The sequence below is a fragment of the Lagenorhynchus albirostris genome, chromosome 3 (assembly GCF_949774975.1).
Source record: "Lagenorhynchus albirostris chromosome 3, mLagAlb1.1, whole genome shotgun sequence".
Lineage (NCBI taxonomy): Eukaryota > Metazoa > Chordata > Mammalia > Artiodactyla > Delphinidae > Lagenorhynchus > Lagenorhynchus albirostris.
The window spans coordinates 111,366,741-111,384,469 of record NC_083097.1 but is presented as its reverse complement, the minus strand read 5'-3'; the positions used below and the strand labels follow the sequence as shown (position 1 = coordinate 111,384,469).

Here is a 17,729-nt window from a genome sequence, read left to right as displayed (position 1 = left end):
CTTCCTGTCATCAGCTGTGGCACCTGGCAGACACTGGATACCACATCTAGTAGACAAAGACCTGGTAACCCAAGGAGCTGCTTGGCCTCCCTGCCCAGTCCCTTCCCAGAAGAGCTGTAGGCCTCTGATTTCTTTAGGGGGCCCTCTGTGGAAGTGTCTTTTGTTTCTTTGGCGTCAGGAATACCATCACGTGCCTGTTGGTTAGCTGAGCCTGGCGCCTTCGTCTCCTAGGGAGGGGTGGCGATGTTCCCTAAGCAGAGCAGGGTAGAGCTGGTCAGTCTCTGACTGGAGAGGATGGGGCGGGGGAGGGCGGGGTCGGAATTTTCAGACTAACCCCTTTCCCTTAATGGTTGGCTTCATCCTAGGGAGACTATCACACAGCCCTCAGGAAGCATACAAGAGTTCTGTGCAGGCTGGATCCTGGCTGCCTGGTTCGCTGCAGGATCTCGCCCGGTGGCTCTTCACCGCCCCGCTCCCCTCCACGCCCCCACCCCCGTCCCCAGTACACTTCTGCTGAATGAATGGAGATTCACTGGCAGAGACAGGCCTCCTCTATACACTTGGGGTTTCTCTGCAACAATAGTTACTTTGGACTGGAGGCCTCTTCAGAAGTCAACGATAGGCAATAGGGGTTAAGAGGATCAAAAAATCCTTGCTCTGCCACCGAACCGTTCTGAACCTGTTCCCTTACAAATAAAAAAGGGTAACGATACTTCACCGCATGGATTATTGTGGAGAGTGAGCTAACTCCTATTAGGTTCAGGGGAGGATACTGAGACCCTGAGCAGAGTCTCACAGCGCTGACTGGAAAGGCCAACTCCCATTCTTTCTCGGAGTCCCAGTTTCCCCGTCCTGAAAGGGAGCCGTAGCCCCTCCCAAACACCACCCTCAACACACACGCGATAGAACACCTCTCTCTCCCTCCCCCCTCCCCCGTCCCTCCCCCTCCCCCGTCCCTCCCCTTCCCTCCCCCTCCCCCTCCCCCCTCCTCCCTCCTCCCCCTTCCTCCTCCTCCTCCTGCGCTCGCGTCTTCCAGGCTTTTCAGGTCTGGGGTCTTTAGTTCAGCTTAGGACAGCCCCCGCCTGAAGGACCCTCGCAGGCCGTGAAGTACCACAGCCAGTCCTCCGTTCCCGCTTTGAGGAGACCGAGCCTAGCTTTCGAGGGAGGGGGTGAGGATCAAGGCCCGCCGCGCCTCGCCTCGCCCCGCCTTGCCGCGTCTCCGCCTGGCCCGCCCGGCCTGCCTCCGCCTGTCGTCAGGCGATCTCGGCGGCCAGCCCCGCCGGCTCTGTGACGTGACGGGCGCAAGGGTCCTCGGCGCCTGCGCCCGCTCATATATAGGTAGACGCCGCGCCGCTCCGCAGTGTTGGCCTTGTTCTCTGCTTTTCTGTGTTTTTTTTTGCAGACGCCGCCCTGCTCTCCTCAGCCTCTGGCCCGCCATCTCCTTGAATCCTAACACTGTGAGTAGCCGCCGACGGAGTTGGTAGGGGCGGTGGCGCCGCGGGTTGCGAGCTGGTGGCAGCACCGCTGGTGCTTTGGCCCTGCTGGAGGCGGGAGGCACCTGGGCCTGGCCTTCCCTCAGGCTCTTTGGAACCCGTTGTCGGCCTTGTTCTCCCACCCCGCCCCTCGACTCGGCGAGGCCTCCTCTAGCCTCGCGTCTTCACGGTGCCCCGTGGGTGCCCGGGCGGGCGGGCGGGAGGGAGAAGGTGCGAGCCGAACCCGAGATTAGGCCTTCTCTTCACGGGGCGACCGTCAGCCGTGGCGGAGCTCGACTGAGGGCCCAGGCTGGGGCCGGGGGCCTCGCTCGGCGTTGAGCCTGCCAGCCACTGGCACCCAGGGCGAGGGTGGCGGCGGGGCTTTTAATGGAGTTCCCGGGGCTGTCGTGAGCGTGGGCGTGTGTCCGTGTTTGTTGTTTTGGTGTCCGGAGGAAGCGTGGCGGTGGTAGTCCGGGAGCGCAGGATTCTTGGCACCCATCCTTTTCTCGCCCCTGTATCTAGCGTCGCTAGTCACCGGTCCTGGCTGACTGTGCTGGGTCCGAATCTTGGCAGAGAGCCGCCTGCTCCTTCGGAATATTTCTCTCCCATTACTTTGCCACAGCCTGGGCTTGCTGAAACCATTGTAATAGCAGATGCCATCGTCATAGTGGTGTGGCTTTTAGGTGCTCTAAGTCCTAACTCGAGGTGCCTGGTTTTTGAAGGGGTAGGACATTCACCTGCTTCGGTTTACTTTTTAATGGAGACTTCAGGTTTAGGTTTTGGGTCATGATTTTTTTCATCAGAGCGTTACAGTAGAATGTTTCTGTGTCATAGAGCAACGCAGATTTCACTCTACCCTCTAAAAAGAGGTGTCAGAATTTCGGGTCACTTAAAACAGGTTTTTTCCTTTATGGTGTTGATAGAACCCACTCAGAGTGATTTACAAGTACTGGAGCATAAGGAATTGAAGGAATGGTCTTGAAAGCATGTCAAACAAAATTTCACCCATCATTATACGAAACTTTGCTCTGAATTCCAGCTGTATAACACTAAAAAAGTTGTCTTTGAGTGCCAAGTTTAGCGTTACAAAGTGCATCGAATTACAGATTAACCGATGGTTTCTCTGCTATTTATTAAGATCTCAGCTCCCGTAGGAGTAACCTAATAGACGAATTTGACTATGACTAAGCAGATCTTGCTGTTTATCAAAAGTTATTTGAAATATGAAATGTTCGTCTTGCTTAAAAGTAATTTTATCAACTGTGTTGCCAGACTCTTGATTCTATAATGTTCACTCCAGTACTGTGGAACATAAAAAGATCATAGAATGTTTCGTAATTAAAAATTGAGCTCACGTTAAAATATTTCTTTTGGGGATACCTTTTGTTATTGCCTTGTCACAGAGGCAATAACTCTGCTCTGGGTCTTTCTCCATGGAGCAGGACAACTGCATTATTGGCAAGTACTGAGCAACACGGAAAAGCAGACATATTTGTGAACTGTAAAATGAAATCTGATTCTCTCCACCCATGGATGGGTGAGAGCTGGATATTTAAATGGCTGCTTTTAAAACAGCTTTACCTTTTTGCTTCCTTGCGTTAACAACTTGTTGTTTGGGAAATGGAGACAGTTGTGTGGGGAAAGCAGAATGAATATTTTAGCTGATTTAATGGGTCTTGGGACCTAAAAAGGTTCGATCAGTGTTTTAAATGCCAAATTCTATGTTTTTAAGTTATAACGACATCGCAGGATTATGATGGACCTTTAAAAAATCTATACTTGAAATTTAAAGAGGTTTTGAATTTTTACAGTCAGGTATTGTTGCCGTTCCCCCCTCCCCTGTGCCACTCCCCCAAGAATCTGAATATGGTAAGAAATTGCTGGCTTAGAAGCTTAGAACTTTTAATTTTAAAGAGGTGTTTTTTTGTTTTAGTTTTTTTGCCAAAACTCAAGTCTTTTGAAGTTAATTGCTTAATTAACTTTTATGTAAGAGGTGTCTTTTTCCTAATGACTCATAATCTGAGTTAATAAATACATTTTTGGCGCAAGTAATAGATTATTACTATGAGGACTTTGGCAGGAGATCTCAAACTTGGACACCTGGACAGTCAGTAATGAAAGGTAAAAAGGACTCTGAAATTTACTAGGTTTACAACATGTGCTTATCCTTAAAATATTTTATTCTTTTGTGTATGGTCTTGGATTGATCCAAACATAAATAAGTATATCCTGATCTACTCTTTGGATTTGAACTCATTTTTCACTGGTAAGTCTCACTGTGGGAAAATTACTATCTTATCTGGGTAGCTTTGTTTATTTTGGACTCACCCCCCTCAGGTTTGCAGGTGGAGTAGTCAGTGTTCAGTGAGAGCAGAAAGGCGGGCAAAGAATAAGTCCATTTTAGATACATTTTGCATCAAAAATATAAAGTGTTAATTCTAAAACTTACACTAGTAATGAATTCAGTAGGGCAGGCTTTAAAAGCTTCTGTTCCTAGGAGTTATACTTTCACAAAATTTTTATAGAAACACTTGTGTGCTAGCATGTGAATAATCACTTAGTGTTTTATAGGGTTATATACTATAGGTCCTTAGGGTTTTACGGTTAATAAGTTAGAAGGTGTCTAACAGACTGTAGTTTGAAATGTAGTTTGTATAGAAGTAATATCTCTTAAATTTCAAATTCAATATCATACCTTTTTTTAGATGCCTTCAATTAAGTTGCAGAGTTCTGATGGAGAGATATTTGAAGTTGATGTTGAAATTGCGAAACAATCTGTGACTATTAAGACCATGTTGGAAGGTAAGTTTATTAGAAAACGTGGGTCAGAGGAAAGGGAAAGAAATGAGTAGCTTGATATAACCTGTGAACATCAAATCTACAGAAGTAACAGTGTCAGAAAACTCTCAGGGGTATGAAGGGGTAAAGTTTACTTTTTTTCTTTAAAGTATTAACTGCATTGTTTTTGGTACAGGTCAGTTTTTTCTGCATTTTCTGAATTACTGAGTTTTTTCCCTTATTAGGTAGATAATACCATAAGCTAATACTGAAATGACTTCCAAACCTCAGACAATGGCCCATTTCTCTTTCAAGTAAATTTGCGTTCGTAATTTCTAATGACAAAAAGTAAAGCCTTTGGAAAAGAGATACCTTATATATGGTAGCTAAATAGAACACCTTGTTTCAACAGCCGGAGTAAGCTGAGTAGATTGTAAACTGAGTAGATGTCTGTTTCTTTCTTTTTTTTTTTTTTAACCAAGTCTTCCCTTTTGTCTGTTTTGTCATTCCTCTGAAACTGCTGCAAAGCATGTATGCAGTGCATCAAAGAAGGAAGGCAAGAAAACAGGTCCTGAAACGTTTTGAAACTTTTACTAGTTAACATGGATCTCTCTCTTCTTTTTTTTAAATGACTTATTAATTACTTTTTGGCTCAGTTGGGTCTTCGTTGCTGCGCGCGGGCTTTCTCTAGTTGCGGCGAGTGGGGGCTACTTTTCCTTGTGGTGCGCGGGCTTCTCATTGCGGTGGCTTCTCTTGTTGCAGAGCACAGGCTCTCGGCGCACAGGCTTCAGAAGTTGTGGCTCGTGGGCTCTAGAGCGCAGGCTCAGTGGTTGTGGCGCACAGGCTTAGTTGCTCCGCGGCATGTGGGATCTTTCTGGACCAGGGCTCAAACCCACGTCCCCTGCGTTGGCAGGTGGATTCTTAACCACTGCACCACCAGGGAAGCCCTGGATCTCTAATTAGTATTATCAGTGGGTTGGTAGACATTAACAGTATATGGAGACTTACAAATCAGTTTCTAGAATTGGTGGAAAAAAAACAGTAGTAATAAGAATGTTCTTCAGTACATTTGTCTCCATATCTGCAGGGGATTGGTTCCAGGACCCCCTATGGATACCAAAATCCATGGATACTCAAATAACATATAAAATGGGGTGGTATTTGCATATAACCTACATACATTCTCCCTTATACTTTAAATTATCTCTAGATTTTTATACCTAATAACACCATAAATGCTATGTAAATTCAAATTTTAGCTTTTTGGAACTTTCTGGAATTTAAAAATTTTTATTTTTTAATACTTTCTATCCACGGTTTGAATCCAAGGATGTGGGACCTGCAGATACGGAGGGCTGAGTGCATTCAAATATCAAAAGTTTTTGTTTATCTGTAGCTTATAGATATTTAATTAAAGAGTTGTATGCCAAGCATTAGCAGGAGATATAGCAGTCAGTGTTCAGTGAGAGCAGAAAGGCAGGCAAAGAATAAGTCCTGGTGCCGGTGAAAAGAAGGTAAGTGAGAAGTGGTCTTTGCTCTTGAAGGATTTATAAACTAGGCAGGGAGATAGACACCAAACAAGGCTAATGGTCACATGGTATAATTAGTGCATTAATAAAATTGTGCCAGGTGGTGCTATGGGAACTTGTTGGCTGATGTTATTCTTTAGGCTTGTGGAGAGAGTGCAGTGTGTAGTACTAGTGAGGTGATATTTCAAATCTAGTAAAATTAAGATGTTTTGGGAGATCATTCTGAGGTAAAGTAGACAGGATGTGTTTAAAAGAAATTGAGGTTTTTAATTGGGGTTGTGATTGTGATACTTGTAGTTGATAGAGCTGAGCAACAAGTTTGAGGGGAATGGAAAGAAAATGACTTTGAGCTTGAACATGTTGTGTATGTTAGAGATTCTCTCAAAAGATCTTTGTAATAAGCTACTAGTCAGTTGAGTATGTGGATCTTGGTCCCTGAGTTGTAGGCTGCTGGGGATAGACTGACTTTGTATGGTGGGTTATAGGAGTGTGTGTGTGTGTGTGTGTGTGTGTGTGTGTGTGTGTGTGTGTGTGTGTGTGTGTGTGTGTGTGTGTGTGTGTGTGTGTGTGTGTGTGTGTGTGTGTGTGTGTGTGTGTATGTATATATATATATGGAAGTAAATGAGCTTGGCAGGTGGCCATGTTGGGGCAGGATGGGCTGTTAAGAGTGAAGTCAGAAGTAGAGAATATGTGGAGTAGGAAGCCAAGGGAAAAGGGAGGCATTTTGAAGTGACCAGAGTGATTATCAGATTCATATACTGCAGACTGGTCACTTAGGATTTCAGGGATAATAAGTTAGAAGACTTCTAACAGCAAGTATTAGGTGTGGTAGAGGCAGAAGCTGAGCTGCAGGTTTGTCTTCTGTTTTCTAATAGAAAATAAAAGCTGAACATATTCTTTTCGGTTTTCTTTTTAGTTTTTTTCCTGGTTTCTAATAGAAAATAAAAGCTGAACATAAAGTTGTTTTGGGTAATTGACACCAGTTATGTGGCACTTACAGTCCTGCACCCTGGTGACTTACATAGATTACTTTTATTAAGTTGTAAACCCCTTGGTACAACCCACAGTCACTGTTCATCAAGTACGTGTTGAATGAAGAACTATAGTATGGTCACTGATAAAAGAGTGTGAAAGTTATCCAGGTGTCCCTAAAGGCAGGTGAGTAAGGCTTTATCTAGAAGATGTAGAAACTGATAACAAAATTGCTGCCTGAATACTTGCTTTATTTCATCTTAGTTGGTGCCTGGCACACTAATCTCTCCTGTGCTGCTTCAAAGAAGCATTTGCCAGTGTAGGAACATAGGGCTGCTTGAAGGTTTTCTGCCAACTTTGATCACTGAAGCAAGTGGATGATAGATAGCAACAATTAAAATGTTTCTTTCCTTTCATAGCTTTGGGCATCAGAGGTGAATGGCTTTATCTTAAGTACCAGTGGTTTATATAGAATTCTAGCCTCTTGAAGACTGGAGTGTATTGAAATAAAATCTTCTAATCAGTGGACAATCAGAAGTGAAAATCTTGGCATGTGTACACATGGATTGACTCATTTCTTCAGGTCCAGGTTGTGGTATCAGGATACAGGTGTCTTTCAGAAGTCCTTGAAACTAAATAGCTTAAAGGAATGACTGTTGGTACTTGTGCATTTAGTCTAAAAGCAAAAACCATTTCAAATCCTCGGTTTAAATGCTGGAGAAGTGATCCTTTACAACTGTAAGGCCCTTATTTTTAATGTGACTTAAGCCTTCTTCCAAATAACATTTGTATCTAAACAAGCTGGTCTTCTGTATTTCATTTCCTCTAATCTGTTCATTTCCCCAAACACATGTATTTTCCATAGTATAACTTCTTTTTCTCCCCTCTGAGTTAAAAATACTTCATACTAGTTCAAGAAAAGCATAAGTGGCTTGATCCAAATTGAAATATTGTCATTTTATAGTTTTACTCTCAGCAAAGATGGGATCAGGTAAAGGCATTGGTGGGGAGGAATAGAGGGGAGATGAGTGAATGTACCCATACAGGAAAATAGAATACTTTTTGAATATACTCTCATCTTTACCACTTCACTGGAGAAGTTGTTAAACTCATTGATCTCCATGTTGTCAAGTGCATTGTTTCATTTCTCATCTAGACTTATTGATAGCCTTTGACAGTAGATCAGTCCCTTCTACATTTGGCTTTCAGGATACTTAATACTTAGCTCACTGACAACCTGTCTCCCCATCTTTAAAGCCTTCTCCCCATCTTTAAAGCCTTCAGTTCCCGGGAGTTTGCTTAATCATTGTACCTCTTCACTGTATCAATACTCAGTCAGTCCCTCAGCTAGAATCATAGTGTTATAAATCATTTATACATCATTTCCCAAACTTACCTACAGTTCTAATCTCTTCTTTTGATTTTTAGACTTGCATATTTAACTTCTTGGTCAACCATTGAATATCTAATAGATATCTCAAACTTATTAAACTAGAATTGTTTTCTTTTTTAAATTTATTTTTGGCTGCGTTGGGTCTTCGTTGCTGCGTGCGAGCTTTCTCTAGTTGCAGCGAGCGGGGGCTACTCTTCTTTGTGGTGCACAGGCTTCTCATTGCAGTGGCTTCTCGTTGCAGAGCACGGGCTCTAGGTGCGTGGGCTTCAGTAGTTGTGGCGCGCGGGCTCAGTAGTTGTGGCGCATGGGCTTAGTTGCTCCGCGGCATGTGGGATCTTCCTGGACCAGGGCTTGAACCTGTGTTCCCTGCACTGGCAGGTGGATTCTTAACCACTGTGCCACTAAGGAAGTCCCCAAACTAGAATTCTTGATTCCCTGCCCTCTAAAACAAGTTCTCTGTCAACTTTCCCCATATCAATTAGTGGCAACTTCAATGGCAGCTCCATCCGTCTGGTTCCTCATGTTATAAGCCTTAGCCGTCGCTAACTCCTTTCACATTCTGCTTTCCATCTGTTGGCAAATCCTGTTGCCTCTCACTTCAAAATGCATACAGAATTGGACTATTTCTTCTTCCATAGCTATATACCTTGTACAAGCCACTTGTACTTGCCTGGGTCATTGCTAGCCTCATAATTGGTTTCCCTCTTTCCCCTCCTGCTCTCTGCTATCTCTTACCAATATAGTAGCCAAATTGCAGAAGGCCCTGTTAGGGCCCTGTCTTCTCCTTTCAACCTGGCTAACTCTGCTCTTGTAACACTAGATTCCTTAGTGTTTTTAGGACACTATCAGAAGGCCTTTGCATTTGTCATTTCCTCTGCTTAGGTGTTCTCTCCTTTGGGATTTTAATTAAAATGTCATCTTCTCTGTGAGGCATCCTGAGCAACTCTATCTAAAGTTGCAACAGTTCCTCCCATCCTCCTGTATTCATTGCTGGTTCTTCCCTGCCTAGCACAGCTATATATTAGGGACTCAAATGTATGCCTCAGCACTTAACCATGTCAATGTAACTGGTGCTGTGCTACAACCAGTATAGCAATGCAGTACTTTTGACCCCTGATCTTGGTACTTCTGTTACATAAGTGTCTTTGGCAGCTCTTTTTTAGTCCTGTAGAAACTGAAGGATGGACCCATTTGGTTTGAAAAATACTCTTATTTAGAATCTTTAAGTAACATGTGGATTTTAGGTTTTCTCTTTGGAGCTCAGCAACCACTTTGATAGTCTAAAAGTTAGGACTTTTTATTAGAGAAACCTATATATTCAAAATTATAAGTAGTATGTATGTGATGAATAACACTAAAGGGTATATGTTGAAACTACGTCTCTCAACCCATGTTCTCATTAACTACCTTGGACATAATATTAACAATTCCTTGTATATCCTTTTGAAGATATTTTAAATATAAATATAAGTATATTCCCATTTTTATTCAGGTAACACTTATCTTTTATACTTGGCTTTTAAAAACTTTAATCTTGAAATCATACCAGTATGTATGGAGCTGCCTGCCTTGTTTTTTGTCAGTGGCTGCACGATCTGTTGTGTGTGTCTGTGTGTGTATATATACATTTTTGGGCTTCAAATTTTAATAGATTGAGATTCTGTTACTTCTGCAATACCTCACATTGTTTTATTTTCCTGAGTGCAGTCCATTTAGAGTTTGGTATAAAGAGTAAGGGTAAGCGTCTAGCTTTAATTTTTTCCCAGGTGGTTGCCCAGTTATCTCAATCCCACTTATTAAATCACTTTTCCTCCTAATTAAGAAAACTCTTTTTATATAATCCTGTATTTGTCTTCTCACACATTTTTATATAGTTTTGGGTGGTTCATGGAGCTGTTGCTAGGAACTGCCGGTTTTAAATACTTTCAAGAGAACTATTCTTAGTAAAGTACTTTTTATAGTCTTTCAGATAACATGTCTTACAAGTTACTTGTTTGAAACAGCCTGGTTGTTATAACGGGGCTAGAAAATAATGGCAACTCTCTTCTGGTTTACTTAGATTTGGGAATGGATGATGAAGGAGATGATGATCCAGTCCCCTTGCCAAATGTTAATGCAGCAATATTAAAAAAGGTAAGGTAGCAACTATACCCTTATATATATATATATATATATATGTATATATCCTTTTTCTCATTAACAATATCCTGGTGATATTTCTAATTGATATATAGATAGCTTCCTTAAAAACAAAACAAAACAAAAACAGTAACTATATAGTAAGATTATGACTAAGATATTTATTTTAGTTTAACCAGGCCCTGTGAATATTTAAGTTGTCTAGTCTTTTTCATTAACACATTTAAATTATTGAAATATAATGGTATGTGCTTAGCAAAAAGGGGAATTTTTTTGTATTGCTTGTCTACTGAATGGTATGCCTCAAAAGGAGTTTGAGGGACTTCCCTGGTGGTCAGTGGTTAAGAATCCGCCTGCCAATGCAGGGGACACGGGTTCGAGCCCTGGTCCAGGAAGATTCGACATGCCGCGGAGCAACTAAGCCCGTGCACCACAACTACTGAGACTGTGCTCTAGAGCTTGCGAGCCACAACTACTGAGCTCACGCGCCTAGAGCCCGTGCTCCACAACAAGAGAAGCCACCATAATGAGAAGCCCGCGCACCACAACGAAGAGTAGCCCCTGCTCGCCGCAAGTAGAGAAAGCCCACACACAGCGACGAAGACCCAATGCAGCCAAAAATGAAAATAATGTAAAGAAAAGGAGTTTGAGAACAAGATATGTGCTTTTTTTGGTTTGTTTCTTTTTTTTTTAGTTGATCACGTTACCCTGTGTCTAAGCATAAACAGCCCTCTACATATTATTATTTTTTTGGCTGCACTGTGCGCGGCTTGCAGGGATCTTAGTTCCCCGACCAGGGATTGAACCTGGGCCCGTGGCAGTGAAAGCACCGAGTCCTAACCATTGGACCACCTGGGAATTCCCCAGCCCTCTACATTGAATAGGATTTTAGTGTTTCAGAGCATATGGCTCCTTAATAGAGCCAGCTGTTTAACTGAATGCTCTTCTGAAGAAACAGCAGCCAGTTTCCACATTGTGGGGAAAACTGGCTAGGCTTAGAGATGGGAATGGTCGTTTCCAGTTGGCCCCTTCCTGAGGAATTTTCAGAGTCATTGACCATATGCAGTTGCATTTTATGCTTTCTCTTGACCCTGGCATGAGATACAGCTGCATTGCATATTTTTCCGTATTCTTACCATGATTGGCTATTACCAGTCTTTTTAATATCCCTAGTCCGGGTAAAAAGCCCCTTGTAACCACTATTCTGTATTCTATCTCTGTGACTTTGACTATACTGGGCTATCTTATAAAAAATGGGATCATAGGATATTCTTTTGTGTCTGGCTTATTTCGCTTAGTGTAATGTTTTCAAGGTTCATCCATTTTGTAGTCTTAATAGGCTTTTTATACGAGTTCTTTATGTAGTTTTTACCACTTTGCTTGTCTTAGGTCAATTCACAGCTTTATATTTTTATCTAGTTAGATCTCCTTTTTTTATTATTATTTTTTATTTATTTTTGGCTGCGTTGGGTCTTCGTTGCTGCACGCGGGCTTTCTCTAGTTGTGACGAGCAGGGGCTACTCTTCCTTGCGGTGCACGGGCTTCTCATTGCGGTGGCTTCTCTTGTTGCAGAGCACAGGCTCCAGGCAGGCAGGCTTCGGTAGTTGTGGCTCACGGGCTCAGTAGTTGTGGCTCGCGGGCTTCAGTAGGTGTGGCACACGGGCTCAGTAGTTGTGGCGTGTGGGCTCTCTAGGTGTGTGGGCTCAGTAGTTGTGGCGCACCAGCTTAGTTGCTCCGCGGCATGTGGGATCTTCCTGGACCAGGGCTCTAGCCCATGTCCCGTGCATTGGCAGGCGGATTCTTAACCACTGCACCACCAGGGAAACCCTACATAGCCTTTTAAGACTTTTTAAATGCCATATGTTACTCATAGGTTTCTTTTTTTCTTTTTTTTTTTTTTTTTTGCGGTACGTGGGCCTCTCACTGTTGTGGCCTCTCCCGTTGCGGAGCACAGGCTCCAGATGCGCAGGCTCAGCAGCCATGGCTCACAGGCCAAGCCGCTCTGCGGCATGTGGGATCTTCCTGGACCGGGGCACAAACCCGTGTCCACCGCATCGGCAGGCGGACTCTCAACCACTGCGCCACCAGGGAAGCCCTGGTTTCTTTCTTATACTACTGGAATACTACTACTTTTTTTTTTTTGCGGTACGCGGGCCTCTCACTGATGTGGCTTCTCTGGTTGCGGAGCACAGGCTCCAGACGTGCAGGCCTAGCAACCATGGCTCACGGGCCTATCCACTCCGCGACATGTGGGATCTTCCCGGACCAGGGTACGAACCCGTGTCCCCTGCATCGGCAGGCGAACTCTCAGCCACTGCACCACCAGGGAAGCCCTGGAATACTTCTTAAAAAGCTATTTAATTAAAGCCCTTTATGCTTGGCTTTTTCTTCTAGAAGTAGTTCTTTCCCTTTTTTGTATCCTTATAGTATGATTTCTCAGTTCTCCCATTTTCTCTCAGCATTGTTTATTCCCCCAACATTATAATATTAAAAAAAAAAAGTTAATCATACAGAAAAGTTAAATTATACAGCAAACACCCATTTTCCTACCACCTAGATTCTGTAACTTAACACTTTCAGTGTAGATTGTGGTCTATATGATGGTGCATAGTCTAGCTAATCAGCTTCTAGAAACTTTAATGTGTTCATTCCATTACTAAGGGAACTTTGGGCTTTGCCTGCATTGTTCTTATACTGGGTAGTGTTGTGCATGTGTCTAGGGTGTTTAGAATTGCTTGGTGATAGTGTATGCACATATTCAGCTTCCCTAGGTACTCCTAGGTTACTTTTCAAAGGGATTATACCAGTTTACACTCTATAGTAGAAAAGTTCATGTTATCCTCACACTGTTGCCAATGATTAGTATCGACATCTTGATTTTTATTTATCTTTTGGGGGTACAGTCTAAAGTAGTATCTGTAGTGTTAATTTTGCATTTAATGAGGCTGAGTATTTCCTCCTTTTAGACTATTCATATTCAGATATATTTTGTAAATTGCCTGTTCATATCTTTAGCCCATTTCTGTGTAGAGATTGTTAAGATTTTATATTTTATAAGGTAATCCATTGCTGGCATGTACATGTTGCAGGTATTTCCCAGTCATTTTCCTGTCTGACTTAATGTGTTTTTTTGCACAGGAGCTTTATTAGTACGGTCAAGTATAGTAATCTGTCTTCATGGTTCGCTGTTATCTAAGATCTTCCATGAACTCTAGGGTTGTGCTTTTCAAGCTGGGCTACTAACTTTACTATTCAAGTTGACTTACAGTTAGTTCTTAGCCCCGTGTAGGAATAACCTTGCCCCAGCAGTGGAACGAAGTACCTTGTTATAAAATGCCATATAGGAATGAACTTTTGTTGTTGTAGGTCATTCAGTGGTGCACCCACCACAAGGATGATCCTCCTCCTCCTGAGGATGATGAGAACAAAGAAAAGCGAACAGATGATATCCCTGTTTGGGATCAAGAATTCCTGAAAGTTGACCAAGGAACACTTTTTGAGCTTATACTGGTATGTTTTTAATGCATAGTGTAAGATATTTCTAGTCCATACCTTTAGCACTTTTCATAGAGTTAAATTTGTTAAATTCATTGATACTGAATTTTAACTCTAAACTCTGCAATGCTATATTTAAATCCATGTATCAATAACCACGTTAAATGTAAACAGTCTATAAACACCACAATTAAAGGTTAGAGGTCATCACATTGGATAGAAAAGAGTTAGCTATTCTGTCTACAAAAAACTCACTTTAAATATAAAGACACAATTAGGTTTAAAGGGTGGAATAAGATAATATTATGCTAACAATAATAACCAAAAGAAAACTGGAGTGACTATATTAAAGTACATTTCAGAGTGAAGAATATTATCAGGATTAAAGAGGGTCATTGCATAATGATAAAGTGGTCTGTTCATTATTACAAGGACATAAGAATCCTAAATGTTTTTCTACCTAAAAGCAGAACTTCCAGAAAGTGAAACAAAAACCAATAGAACTCTAAAGGTTAAGTAGGCAAATCCACAATCATAGTTAGAGATTTCAAAACCTGTCTCTAAATAATTGATAAAACAAGTAGACAGAGAATCATAAGGATGTAGAAGACTAATGACAGAAGAATTCATATTCTTTTCAAGTGTATACTTCCAAGATAGACATGTTGTGGGCCTTAAAACAAGTCACAGGGGAACTTCCCTGGTGGTCCAGTGGTTAAGATTCCTGCGCTTCCATTGCAGGGGGTGTGGGTTCAATATCTGGTTGGGGAACTAAGATCCCGCATGCTGCGTGGCACGGCCAAAACAAAACAAACAAAAAAGTCTCATTTGAAAGGATTCAGGTCACACAAAATATGTTTTCTAATCACAGTGGAATGAAATGAGAAATCAGTAACAGAAAGCTATCTGGAAAATCTGCAAATATTTGAAAACTAAGTAACACATTTCTTAGTAATCAAGAATGATTACTGAAGAATGAGTCAATGAAGAAATCACAAGAAAAGTTAGTATTTTAAACTGAATGGAAATGAAACACAACATACGAAAATCTGTGAGATTAAGCTAAAGTAGCATTTAGAGGGAAATTGATAGCCCTAAACACCTATATTAGAAAAGAAAGGGGCTTCCCTGGTGGCACAGTGGTTAAGAATCCGCCTGCCAATGCAGGGAACACGGGTTTGATCCCTGGTCCGGGAAGATCCCACATGCCGCAGAGCAACTAAGCCCATGCACCACAACTACTGAGCCTGTGCTCTGCAGCCCGTGAGCCACAACTACTGAGCACTCATGCCACAGCTACTGAAGCCCACGTGCCTAGAGCCTGTGCTTGGTAATAAGCCACCACAATGAGAAGCCCATGCACTGCAACGAAGAGTAGCTCCCACTTGCCGCAACTAGAGAAAGCCCACGTGTAGCAGCAAAGACCCAATGCAGCCAAAAATTAAATAAATAAATAAATATATTTTAAGAAAAAAGAAAAGTTTCAAATCAGCAGTCTAAGCTTTTTTTTTTTTTTTTTGTGGCACGCGGGCCTCTCACTGCTGCGGCCTCTCCTGCCACGGAGCACGCGCGGGCCCAGCGGCCCCGGCCCATGGGCCCAGCCGCTGCCGTGGAATCCTCCCGGACCGGGGCACAAACCCACGTCCCCTGCATTGGCAGGCGGACTCCTAACCACTGCGCCACCAGGGAAGCCCAGCAGTCTAAGCTTTTACTTTAAGAAACTAATGAAAGATGAATTTCATCCCAAAGAAAGGGAGTAGTAAAGGTAAGAGCAGAAATCAGTAAAATAGAAAACAGGTAAACAATAGAGAAAATCAAAGAAACCAAAAGTTGAATCAGAAGGTCAGTAAAATGTAATGCTATAACTACTTACGGGATCTTAGTTCCCCGACCAGGGATTGAACCTGGGCCCTTGGCAGTGAGATCGTAGAGTCCTAACCACTGGACCACCGGGAAAATCACTGAATTCTTTAAATATTTTTGTCAAACACAAACTTGTGTTTGTGTGTGTGCACGCGTACACAACTGCCAGTAGTGGCCATTCTTTGACGTTTGAGGTAGTGTAGTTTGCTGAATGTAGCGCAAGGACTCAGTATTACAGAGGTATAACAAAGAATGGGACATACAATAATCTTTCACAGAAGAATTTGATTTATTTATTCATTTAATTTCTTAAAATTAACTAGTATTTTAAGCTAAGTTAGATATGGATTGTTAGTCACTGATTCTGGATTTAATTTAAAGCATCAACTATAATGAAAACAACAATTACTTTACAGGCAGCAAACTACTTAGACATCAAAGGTCTGCTTGATGTTACCTGCAAGACTGTTGCCAATATGATCAAGGGGAAAACTCCTGAGGAGATTCGAAAGACATTCAATATCAAAAATGATTTTACTGAAGAAGAGGAAGCCCAGGTAGGTGGCTAACAGCTTGTTCTTGATCAAATGCTTTTCAAGAGAGACTGAAACCCATAGCATGCTAGGAAAAGAGGTATTTATATCAAGGAGTCTTGACTTGACTTGAGGGAAAATAGGTACCTTCTGTATGCTAAAAATATTCTGGTCTGTCTCTTAGTCTAAGCACTTAGATGATACTGTTCTTTTATAAGCATAAGAACAATTAGTTTTCATCCAAAGGTGCTGTTTGATATTTGTTCCTTAGCAGTTACTAGTTTTGGCACCTGGGACCTTACATGTAAGCCATCAATATTTGACTTCAGAAGAGCAGGCCCTATGGATTATGTGCCAGGATACTTCAGAGCAACTTAGTGAATGGGGAAGAAATGAATAGATCAGAATGATTTTGTTGATGCAGGTTGTCTCTGGTGACTAAAGCTGTAATTGCCCATTGTCTTTGCTTTTCTTGATAATTTCAGCAGGGCACAATAAAAAACTGGGGAGGGAAAGAATGGTAACCTGGAAGCGTACTGTTAACTGGGTTTTTCCGGTTTTCCATCTATTTCCTTCTGACCCACCTCACAGGCTATTGATGAATCATTAGATAGTAGTCTTAGAAAAGACTACTTAAGGTACTTCCTTATATCTGTCTCTTCTTCTAGGTACGCAAAGAGAACCAGTGGTGTGAGGAGAAGTGAAATTTTGTGTCTGATGCTGTAACACTGTAAGGATTGTTCCAAATACTAGTTGCACTGCTTTGTTTATAATTGTTAATATTAGAAAAACAGTCCACAAATGCAGCAGCAAATCAGTTGTATTAGCAGAATGTTGTCCTCATTGCATGTGTAGTTTCAGTACAGATTCCAAACTTATGGCTCAGTTTCTTCTAGTATGATCAAAAGTTCTTTATTCTTTGCTCTGAATAAAACTAAACTGTGGGTTCTCTATAGAAAGTGGCATTTTGGGCTTTCCCTCTTTTTGTAAAGCAATTTATGCCTAGTTTATTGTCCAGTTAACTTTAGTTTAGTGACTTTTAAAAGTTGGCATTGTAAATAAAACAACTTGCAAAAAATTTTCTGAAATAGAATTAACAACGTATTATCTTTTATTCATGAGTTGGAAACTGGAAAAAGGCTAATTGAGGTAAATGTTATCAGCGTGGGGTTATCAGAATGTCTTCCAGCTTCCTGGAGTCCACTGGTATTGATTAACCTGTATGTAGCAGGGCTCCCTTAATTGGATCTGAGGACTTATTTTTGCATTTTTAATCCTCTCAGCTTTGAATATGTTGGCTAGAGGCTCATTTACCACTCAGTTTGTGGTTTGGGAGGAAACAGAATTAGACAGTTTGCTGGCTTTTCTATTAAAAGAGACACTTAACCCCATGTGGTGTGTCATCTTTTTATAATCAGTAATCCTATGTGGGGAAAACCATAAACACTACTTGCATGTAAAAAATAATTTAACCTTTAATGTTAAAATGTATGGCGTTACCCAGAAAGCATCAGTCACAAATGCAAGATACTTCCAATAAAAAGTAAGTTACGTA

At 41.9% G+C, this 17,729-nt stretch overlaps 1 protein-coding gene across 3 annotated transcripts; it reads left to right on the top strand.

Annotated features, from left to right (window-relative positions):
• Nucleotides 1–1,262: 1,262 nt before the first annotated feature.
• On the top strand, nt 1,263–17,729 carry SKP1 (S-phase kinase associated protein 1). 3 transcript variants are annotated; one of them, XM_060143606.1, is made up of 7 exons: nt 1,265–1,457; nt 3,528–3,593; nt 4,178–4,274; nt 10,204–10,277; nt 13,650–13,793; nt 16,058–16,198; nt 16,843–17,729. In XM_060143606.1, the coding sequence occupies exons 3-7, from the start codon at nt 4,178–4,180 to the stop codon at nt 16,876–16,878; spliced, it is 492 nt and encodes a 163-aa protein (XP_059999589.1). In that variant the 5' UTR covers nt 1,265–1,457; nt 3,528–3,593; the 3' UTR covers nt 16,879–17,729. The 3 variants fall into 3 exon arrangements, with proteins under 3 accessions (XP_059999590.1, XP_059999589.1, XP_059999588.1); XM_060143605.1 differs by having other exon boundaries at nt 3,522–3,593; XM_060143607.1 differs by lacking the exon at nt 3,528–3,593 and having other exon boundaries at nt 1,263–1,457.